The 11,294-nt window shown below is 41.7% G+C and overlaps 1 protein-coding gene across 4 annotated transcripts in view; it reads right to left on the bottom strand.

Moving 5' to 3' along the window:
* Positions 1–1,172: 1,172 nt before the first annotated feature.
* axin2 (axin 2 (conductin, axil)) overlaps positions 1,173–11,294 on the bottom strand; it is a 49,284-nt gene continuing 39,162 nt past the window's right edge. For all 4 annotated transcript variants that reach the window (XM_072558890.1, XM_072558893.1, XM_072558891.1 and 1 more), the window contains 4 exons: positions 10,481–10,717; positions 10,024–10,125; positions 6,355–6,525; positions 1,173–3,225 (listed from right to left, as the gene is read on the bottom strand). In XM_072558890.1, the coding sequence (XP_072414991.1) occupies positions 3,099–3,225; positions 6,355–6,525; positions 10,024–10,125; positions 10,481–10,717 (637 nt within the window). In that variant the 3' untranslated portion in view covers positions 1,173–3,098. The remainder of the gene's footprint in view (positions 3,226–6,354; positions 6,526–10,023; positions 10,126–10,480; positions 10,718–11,294) is intronic.

Genomic DNA, 11,294 nt, shown 5'->3' with positions numbered 1-11,294 from the left:
CTGCCACTTTGTGATTTACGACCATTATATGAATGTTTTCTGAAGTCCTCCCTACTGATGTCAGATCACAACAGAGACCACATTTCAGGCAGTAAGTACAATGTTGGCTACAAAACATGCCAAAACACCCTAATGTTATGAAAACATTTATGTTTATTTCTTTTAAGTGTTCCCAGTCTGCCGGTCCAATTAGTGAAAGGATATTGAAAGAGGGGTGCACTGATGATCAGGAGTTAGACTGAAGAGGATGAGTTCATGGGACCGTATTCATGATGGTTAAGGGGTTATTGTGTAAGAAAGATGAGAAAAGATAGCAATGATTATGTATCTATAATTGGTTTCTTAGTCCCAACACTTGAGCTAATTTAAATTTGATATAATGAAATAAGTTGTTGTCTGTTACAGCTTGTGGTAAAAGGTAACGTTGTATTTATAACCTTAACCCAAAAATTGATCAGCTGAGTGGCAGGTTCCGATTGTGTGAAATTGACCGGAAAGTGATGAGAATTGTTGTTTTTAAAACGACTCTATAGACTTTTAACATCAAAAATTCATGCTGTCATTATGGACTTAAGTGCTGCTCGGTTTCATCTATGCAACACTTCTCACCATTTGAACACAAATAACGTCAGTAGAGTTTCCACAATTTCTGCAGCTTAGCCTTTGCCTCAAACAGAATGTCATTCAAAGCCTTGTCCAGACCATCGTATTCAACAGGCCCAATCTCTCCTAAATCAGTCCCTGGCTCAGCATCATCTCACCAAACCCCGAATGCTTGACATTTACATCCCACCTCACACCCTCGACTCTATTCTCTCCTCTACCTCCCCTATGTCCACCTCACTCTGCACTTCCATTGTCTCCCTATCTTTCTCCTCACGTTCCCCACCTTGTCATTCTCCGAACCTCAATCACTGTTGGAGATTTTCTGCTCTCTTATGCAAAGTCTGCTTTCCTTCTGGATCTACTCGTTCTGGCAGTTCTTTAGCTGTCCTGACTCCTTCTCTGATATCTCCAGAGATCCTCTACCTTACTCACTACCCCCCCTTTTAAAATTCAATTCAACCACAAGTCAGGAAATTAAAAACAAATATAGTAGATCACTATCCATCCCACATGGAATAAAAACAAAGCAATAGGCCTTAAAACAACAAAAGGATCAGGAAAATAAATTAATTTGAAAAATATAAAATTTTAATAAAGGCTACATCTCTTAATAATTACATTATTGTACCAAGGATTAAATCGAACTCTTTTGCAATGCATAATTTACAGAAAGGAGAACAAAAATGGCATAAAACATGGTTGCAACACTCAAAAATGCATAAAAATATCTTTATACATAAACCCTTCTTAACAAAGGGAGATGTGACCCTCAAAGCAGGGTGACACACAGTATTAATAATACCATGCAGGCACAGGTACTGTACTGGATAAACAAGAAACACTAGTAGTAGTGTGTAAAACTCTAACAATATTTACACAGATATCATAAAGTTATGTCCAGCAGTGCAGCAAAAGGTCAGAGTGATAGTGAATAGTGCGTTGGATGGGAAGGGTTGATGCTGGGGTCTGGCCCCTTAACAAGACATGTATGTTAGCTGTTTACAAGAAAACAGCACATGCAGTAATTTCTACCTCAGTATGTAAAATTAAACTTTCCCTTCGAATTATTAATTTAATCCTACAATGAGGTCCAATTGACAGCAGAGACAGAAAATATCCTTGCTGAAATCATGAAATACAAATATAATATTGTAGAATTATACAGTTCGGTGTCTGAAAGTTGGACTGATCTTCCAGGCAATTGGCAGAGTGTCGAATTCTCAGTTTTGATAATGGATCATGTTCCCCAACACAACTCTTCTTTCTCTCTCCAGGTGATAAATTAATACATCTGCCACCCCATTTTCAGCTGTCTTTATTTCAAAATTCTCTTTGGAGATTGGGAGTTTAAATTGCATATGTGAGAATAGTGACCTTTACACCAATGAAAAGGTCCATTGCTGCTGCTACATCCATATACGTATTAAGCTTCTGATTCTTAATGGGTTGATTTGCCGATGTTATGCAGTACAATTTCAACCCATTAAGTTGAACAGAAAACAAAAATCAACTCCAATCTTGATGTCATATAGTTGTGAGGCATTGATTGTCTATGTCACAGTGTCTCTCTTGGAGGGAGCTCTCTGCAAGGAGCAGAGCTTGAATCAGGCCTGGGATTGGACAGCTGCCACACTTGTCCTCCACTGATGACACATCTGAGTTGGCCAAATCTACAATACCTGCACACTCACATCACAATCCATATCTACATCAATGTCGTAACTTTTAAGTGTTGGAGTGGGACCGGAAAGGGATGGATGGTGTGTTGGGCTCGAAGGTGCAAGATTTCTGTGGATTTTCCTGGATTCGAAAGGCACTAGGCTCTGTGTAAATGCCAAATGGAAGATTGAAAAGGCAAAAATTGGTTGCCTTTTCTGCCAGACCATTAAGACTTGGTGATGGTTCAGGTACAAAAACAAAGCGGTGTTACATTAAGACATCACTTGTTTCAGAGAAAATTCACAGCCAGCTTCACAATTTCACTTCAAATACACCAGGGAATGATAATTGTTATTATCGTTAGTGTTATTGGAAAGGGGAGGGACTGTCAGTAACGTCACAGAAGGGGAAAGGACTGTCACAAAGAGAAGCAGCTGCTGGGTACCAGGGGAAAAGTAAAACTTTTCCACAACTCAAATACATAGAGATACAAGTTCAATAAATAGCAGGATGTGTCACTGAGCAGGGACTATACACAGTATCTGTTCATATATATATATTATATATATAGTGTCCCTCAGGAAGCCACAGGATATCCATGAATACCTGGATGTCTGTAAATAATCAATAGTGGTCATTCTTATACAATGAAGCCCAGTATTTTTATATAAATATTTTTATGATCTTTACATCCTATGTAAGGCAAACATCACCACAGCTTCTTCAAGCCCGAATTCCAGTACCTCACAGCTTATTTCATCCTTCTGTAATTGTTCATAATTTGAATGTTCTTAAAATGCCAGAAGTGTGTTGACTTTAGTCCTTTTTAATAATCAATCGATTCGTTCCACTTTTCCCAAGATCTTTCCCTCATACATTGGCAGTGTGCTATCGTCACTCTGAACTTCTTCAAAAACTGCCCCACAGTCAAACTCATTGCTGGCTCGTTTGAAGTAATACCTGTGGAAAAGAGACATAGTTAGAACAAAAGAAGCAAAAAGAAAGGCAAAGAGAGGGAATGGAAAAAAACAAGAGAAGGAAGCTAGATAGAAAAAAGGATAATATTTTGGGTGTCATGATCTTTTGAACACATCTGCACCATTGCTAAAGTTGCCGGGCTTTGTCTTACTGCAAGTCCTTCATTGTGAGCAGTTCTGGTCTCCCTCCGAAAGGAAGGGTGTTGTGAAACTTAAGAGGGTTCAGAAAAGATTCATGAGGATGTTGCCAGGGTTGGAGGGTTTGAGCTGTAGGGAGAGGCTGGGGCTGTTTTCCCTGGAGCGTCAGAGGCTGAGGGGTGACCTTATAGAGGTTTATAAAACCACAAGGGATGTGGATAGGATAAATAGACAAGGTCTTTTCCCTGGGGTGGGGGAGTCCAGAACTAGAGGGCATAGGTTTAGAGTGAGAGGGGAAAGATATAAAAGTGACCTACGGGCAATTTTTTTTCATGCAGATGATGGTTCGGTAGAGGAAGTGGTGGACCCTGGTACAATCACAACACTTAAAAGGCATCTGGATGGGTATATGAATAGGAATGATTTAAGAGGGATATTGGTCAAATGATGGCAAATGGGACTAGACTTATATAGGATATGTGGTTGGCATGGACGAGTTGGAGTGAAGGGTCTGTATCAGTGCTGCACATCTCTATAACTCTATGTCCTTGTTTAACTATTCCAATACATTCCTGATATGGAGATTGGAATACAGACAGACTCTAACGTCACACTTCGAATACATTGTCTGAGCTGAGATGTCACTTCTTTTTAAATAAAACCTTAAGTTATCTCGAGAATGTGCCTTAAAAGAAGTTCTGGGATTTACATATTAATGAACCGAAACATGCAACCCATTCTAAAAGATGAAAGACTTAACTGCAATCTCGGTGTGTTCAATGTATCATTTCAGCTGCATGACCCTGTAATCTTTTGCAATTAATTTGGTGTCTTATGATCCTCTTCCACAGTTATCTGCTGAAGGAGCAGCACTCCGAAAGCTAGTGCTTCCAAATAAACCTGTTGGACTGTAACCTGGTGTTGTGTGATTTTTAACATAATACATTCCTGGTTGATTTGCCATAATTGATTGTGTGAACTGGACATCATTTAGCACTCTATTGGGTCTAGTTTCTTGCACAAAATCCCATTCATCTATCACTCATTGCATACATTGAATCCCAAATCTTTAAAAAATGTTTTACCTTTGCTTTTCAATTCCTCCCTATAACTATATTACCTTATGGCCCAACAACCTTTAGGTATCTGTACTCATTGAATTCTGGCCTCTAGCAACACCTGCTGGTTTATGTGGAGTGGAGAGTTTTCCTTTGACCACAACTGGCGATTGGGAATGTATCCTGTAAATTTTAGGAAGTGCTTTTACTCCCAAGTTTCTGCATGAAGCTTAAATGCATATCCTCAAAATGTAAAATCAGCCATGAATTGGCACAGCAGGCCAGCATTTTAAAATGTAATATAAACAACTGTATTAAACTTTCCAGAATCATTTAAGAGTGGAGACTTGATACAGTTTGATTAATATTACTGGAAATGGGTTTCATTCCAACAAATAAGAACTTTAATTAGGTCTAGTCCACATAATCTACTCAATCAAATCAGCAACCAATCTGATTTAACTACCTTAAAGCTAAACAAAAGCATTTACTAGTTATATTATGGGATACAGTGGTCAGGTTTAGTAAATCAAAATTGTATCACAAGTGTTTGAAAAGATTATTTTTAGTGTTCTAGCATCCAAACAACTTCATATATGGAGCCGCTGAGTCCTACGGTGAATAAGCTGACGGTGTTTTACGTACATGGCAAGTTTTATAGGTGGGACAGCTTTCAGCAGAATGCAAAATCCCGAACTGCACACCATGCAACTTGTACATGAAATCCTAAACCTGCTTGACCAAATTTGGGTGCATTGCCTTGAATAAACAGAAATGAGTGGAAACTCCAGGTTAGTGTGCATTATTATCCCCCTCTAGCAGGTTGATGCTGGTGTATAAAGATGCTAAGATTACCCTTCCACTGAACCAACATCAGGCTCTGATAACACTATTAAAGCGCATGATTTACATAAATCAGTGATATGGCTTTGTACACATCTGTAGGAACAGAGGGAATGAAAAATACCAAGGCAGATCTCATTAAATCAAAGAATTTGACAGTTGACCTGCTTGCCTCTCATCTCTAAGCTCAAACAAAAATGAAAGAAATTGGCTTCAAAGAGTTGCTTATTTCATAGGCCTTAAAAATAGCAAAAACAAAAATCAAGGCCAGATGTTGGTGAGAATGGCGAGCACATCATGGGTCAGTTCATGCCCTGACACTCAGTTAGGCTGTTTCTCTGAAGTCACCTACACCTTCACGCTCAGCCTAAAACCAGTCTGCAAACAGGAAAATCTACAAACACAGAAAAATGGGGCAGAGGTTTTTCATTATGGAGTGAGACAAGGGCCCACTGTGGGGAAAGGCAAGGAGTTTAGAAGTTATTATATTAACAACAGCATAGTATCTTTATCATAGCCGAATGTCCCAAGGAATTCTCAGGAACAATTTTGAAACAATTTTTGATGCCAAGCCACATAAGGAGATACTAATGCAAGTGAAAATGGTAGGTTTTAAGGAACATCTTCGAGGAAGAAGACAGGCTTGGGAAGGGAATTCCAGCCATAGGCAGCCAAGAGCACAGCTGTCATTGTGGAGTGAAGGAAACTGAGGATGTATAGAAAGTCAAAATTGAGTAAGTGCAGATATCTCAAGAGGAGGTTACCAAAATACATAGGGGAGAAGCCAAGGAGACATTTGCAAACAAGGGTGAGAAATTTAAATCCAAAACAACGGTGTACCAAGAGCTCATTTAATTGCACACCAGCAACTGACTAAAAAGGACAAGCCAACATAACTCTATCCAAAGATTAACTTTCCTCACAGCTATAGACGACTCCAAAAGTCCATCAGGAAGAGATGAAAAGAACTCCATGCAATCGATGACACAACAAAATCTCCTGCACCTCTCTTTCCTCAGTTACTCCTTGGTTAACCTAGATCCAAAGTCCCCAAACAATCAACATGGTCATACCTGTAATTTCCTTTCTTACTGAGCTGCTCCTTAAAGTGAGCCAGGGTCAAGCTGTGACCTTTCATCATCCTCCGGTATGGAATGTCCTCTCCGCAGAAATAGTAAGTGACCACCAACTCACTGCACGGAGCCAGGTTCACAGGTGTCCCTTGTTTCTTTGCCGCTTTGTGCCTGTGGAGACAGAGGAGACAAGAATAAATCAAGTCAATGGCATTAGAAACCAAGAAGGACGTAGTTTGCCAACAGAGAACAGAGTCTCACTCATAGGGAGGGGAGTCTTACTCCCTGTCTGTGTGGAACTGTGCCCAATTTACTGATTCTAGCCAGGTCTGCCAATGGGGTGGGAGTCACCTTCAGATTAGGGTGAAGGGAATCCTGGTAGGCTCACTGCTTCATGGGTCTGATATTTACAGGCGTGCCTATTGTGTGGGGAGCTGAACCCTCCACTATTGCCCTCCGCCTTGACTGAACTTTTAGAAGGGAGCATCTGCTTCCCAATTTGATGGGGGTCTTGATCCCTTTGAGAAGGAGTAAGATTTGAAGAGTGCAAATACCATGTGTTGATTTCCTGTCACACCGCACAACCAATAATGTGCGATTGGAGCCTGTGCTCCTATCCAGCACCATGCCATGTGCATCTCCCAGGGATCAGTTCAGGCAAAGGTCTGTTCATTAAACCTGGTTAAAGTGGAGAACATGAGCAGGCAGAGGAGATTACACAGCAGCAACATTAACTTGCAGCATTTTCACACACCAGCTGACAAGAGGTGTAGTTCATGCCATTCAGAATTGGAGACAGGTACTAAATGATGAAAACATTGAGATGGTGTTTCCTAGATTCTGGGAACAGCTACTGAACCTGAGTAAAAAATCAGTTTGAATAAAAGGTTGAGGAGCCGAGCTGCAGAAACTCCTGGATTCCATGTTAATAAAGTGAGGGAGAGCATGACAAGCGGTTTGTGAACTTCAGAAAATGATGCTAATGTTTTGGTGGAACCACAATTAACTCAGGGATCACTGTCTGATTTAGCTCTCCTATGGAACAGTGATTTTGTTTTTGAGAAGAGTCAAATTCACACAATTAGATCACAATATTTCAGCTTCCATCTCATTACATTCACAAGATTTCTGAAAGTTGGTGGCAAAGACAGGTGGCGAAGTTAAGGTTATCCAGTTTAGAATAAAAAAAACTACACACTCTGATGGCTGAGCTCACTCTCTGCCACAGACAGAAGGAGAGAGAGTGATGGGCTGTATGTATGTGAAAGAGAGAGATAAAAAAAGTCTAAGGGGTGGATGGTTATTATTTGGGTCTTGCTATCTCTGGTTCATTTTCCCTTTCCATTCATCCTGACTAAGAGAAAGCAGCTTTGCCCCCTGTATACCACCTCAAACACTCACTCCCTCTGCCATAGAGGCACAACAGCAGCAGTGTGCACTATCATCAAGACTCCTGAAACAACCCCTTCCAAACACACAAACTTTACCATCCAGAAGAGCAAGAGCAGCAGATACTTGGGAATGTAAGTTCCACCTGCAGGTTCCCCTCCAAGCCACTCACCATCCCTAACCAATAACCCTTTTAAACTGAATGACTGCTCCAAGGTTCTGTACACAGTGATTAGCATCGGCTCTCTGATTGCAGCATTGACTTGTGGTTCCAGAAATCACTGCCACTCACAGACCTCAGAAGCCTGCACAACCGGAAAAATATTAGAAGGAATGCTGATCCTGACATGGAAATATACCTCTGTTCCTTCACTCTCACTTGGTAAAACTCCTGTAACACTCTTTCCTGACACCTACACCACACAGACCACAGTGGTTCAAGACAATCACTAACTATCACCTTAAGGGCAGTTAAGGATGGGCAATAAGTGTTACCCAGCCAGTGCACCCATATCCCATGGATGAATAAATTAAAAACATTCAATTCTAACCTCACTTCTTATATTTTACTATCCTCCCTGAACAGGGAAATTAATAATGACTTGCGGCAAAACACAACTTTTTTTCTATCAAAACATATTGTTTCATATTGCAATTACTTATTTTTGACATTTACAGTTTAATTGCTGTGGACACTCATCTTGTTCCCCCCTTTGATCCTTTTTTTAAAAAAATTGGGCATGGAGCCAAGATGTTCTTAACTGCAAAAAGAGGACAACAACAGTCCAACGCCGGTTAAGAATCCCTTCCTCTCAACTATCATATTTTTAATTTTTAAGTAGTTGCGAGAAATATGTTAAATGTCCTTTGCCATTTCCCTCACCTTAGTGAGGATTGAGTGAGAATCATACACAAAACCTAATATATCCCCATTTCATTAATACTATTTTTTCTCCCACACAGAAGGGTATAACTCCATATTTAGCATGGTATCTGCCATGTATTTCCCCACTCACCTTGCTTAAATCACCATGAAGCCTCTTTGCATGCTCCTCACAACTCTCTATCCCACCCGGTTTTGTGTCATCAGCATGCGTGGAAATGTGTATTTTGTTCCTGATCCCGGTCATTTATATATATTGCGAATACAGCACCTGGGTTTCAAGCACTGATCTTTTGTGGTACTCTATGAGTCACTACTCGTAACTCTGAAAAAGGCAATTTTTTCATGCTGTCTGTGACTGATCTGCCAACTAATTCTCAATCCATGCCAATATATTATCCCTTATCCCAAGTGCTTTAACTTTGCTCACAAATTTCTCATGGAATGGGGTGGGGGGGGGTGGGGGGATGTGAACATATACAGTGAGCTGAATAACAAGGTATAAGGACTAAAACAAAAGACAGAATGGGAAATCAGAATGCTGGCAGACAGTTCAAGAACTAGGATCAAGCAGGGCCTCAGTGAATAGATTACTTACAGTGTGGAAACAGGCCCTTCGGCCCAACAAGTCCACATCGACCCTCCGAAGCGCAACCCACCCAGACCCATTCCCCTACACCTAACACTATGGGCAATTTAGCATGGCCAATTCACCTAACCTGCACATTTTTGGATTGTAGGAGGAAACCGGAGCACCCGGAGGAAACCCACGCAGACACGGGGAGAATGTGCAAACTCCACACAGAGAGTTGCCTGAGGCGGGAATTGAACCCAGGTCTCTGGTGCTGTGACGCAGCAGTGCTAACCACTGTGCCACCGTGCTGCCCACAAATAGGATGAACAGGAAGGGTTTAGAGGGATATGGGTCAGGTATTGACAAATGGGACGAGATTAATTTCAGATATCAGGTTGGCATGGACAGTTTGGACCTAAGGGTCTGTTTCTGTGTTACAACTGTCAGTGAATAATGTCATGCCATTGTATAAAACATTCATCCACTGCTAACTCCACCAGTGACTCTTGTTTTGTATTAGCTTATTGCACTGCAGTGGCCCCAGTTTGGAAGCTTAGCAGCAGCCTGGTCTCCTTTCTCCAGTGCCTTCTACTGGTAACAGAATATCAGCTGAGACTCAGCTGCAATGCTCTCAGGAGTTAAACAGCTCTCCAAGGACTCAATGCGTATTAATGAACAGAGCTGGACCTCAACACGTCACTCTTGACTGGAACAGAAAGGGCAGCAAAACATCGAGGGGGGGGTGGGAAGGACAAAAAAAATTCCCATGAACTCTCAGAATGCAGATCTCCCCAAACTGGGGAACAGAGAATGAGTTACTTACTCTTCCACAGGAGTGAGGAGACCAGTGTTGGACTGAGACTGGCTGACTCCTTGGGGTTGGGTTCCATGAGGTCTGTCTCGCTGTAAACTTGATGTTGAGTTTCTGAAAAACAACAAAAGACAATGTTAGTGGTGAGAGAGAGAGAGAAAAACAGGTGACAGTCTGTGTAAGGGAGAGATAGATAGAGATGGGGTGGTTGGGTGGGAGAAGGAGAGAGAGAGAGAAGAGAGAGACATAGACAGACAAAGTTTTGGCTGTCAGTGAGAGAAAGAGTGAGTGACAGCTGGTAAATGGAAAAGTGCATGTGTGAGAATGCAAGAGAGAGAGAGAGAGAGAGAGAGAGAGACAGACAGACAAACAGAGAGAGAGAGAAATGGGAGATGCGCACAACATTAGTAAAGGTCAGAGGTAAAACATTTAGTAACATAGGAACAAGAGGCAGAAGTGAATTCTGTACCTTTGCTTCTGAGTTTTGGAAACTTTCTTCTCCTCTTCTAGCCTGCGACGTGCCTCTTCCAGCTGAGCGAGTGTGTTTGGCGGTGGAAGGGGGGGCATTGCAGGGTCCTGAATGAAAGGGTGGGATGGCTGAGCAATGCCCCTCTGGTGGGTACTGCCAACATGCTGCCGGTTGGTGCGCTCAGTTGTATTTCCTCTTGGGCATTCTGTGACACTTCCTCTCTTCATACATTGGACGCTATGGGAGAGAATAATTTGTTACAACCCAGCTGTGATCAGTTGTCAGCAATGTGGCCCACCCCCTCATTCAGATACACAAGCTCAGGCCAATTCGAACTGTCGCAGGTCGAGTGGTCTTGGGAGCCGTTTGTGTTCCTTCCTGATCTGACTATTTCTAAGCTCCGATTACACATCACCAGATGCTGGAGCCTAAGGGTGTCACATGTGGGATTGTTTTGCTCCTTAGACAAGGAGCAAGTCTAAGATCTTCAGCTGGGGAAAGTTGCTCTGCAGGAGCCTGTAAATCAAACTCGACACCTTCTGTTCATTGCCCTCCTCCAGTTTTGTTTTTAGCAAAACTGGTGCTTTTCCACTTTGGCAAAGTGGAACCTGAATTTGCGATCACCAACAAGCCCTCTTTTTATGATCGACTTCAAATTGCAAAACCGAGGATATTCATTCAGTCCTACAAAGAAGCAATCTGAATATCTGAGGGTAAGAAATCTCTCTCCCAGGTGATAGGAGGAACATCCCACACAGCCTGACACCATTCCACCAACACATGCAAGCCCCCTCCTCAACTTCATTCCATTAAT

Source organism: Chiloscyllium punctatum, chromosome 39 (genome assembly GCF_047496795.1).
Source record: "Chiloscyllium punctatum isolate Juve2018m chromosome 39, sChiPun1.3, whole genome shotgun sequence".
Lineage (NCBI taxonomy): Eukaryota > Metazoa > Chordata > Chondrichthyes > Orectolobiformes > Hemiscylliidae > Chiloscyllium > Chiloscyllium punctatum.
Note: the sequence above shows the minus strand (reverse complement) of the source record. Positions and strands in the feature narration are given on the sequence as shown.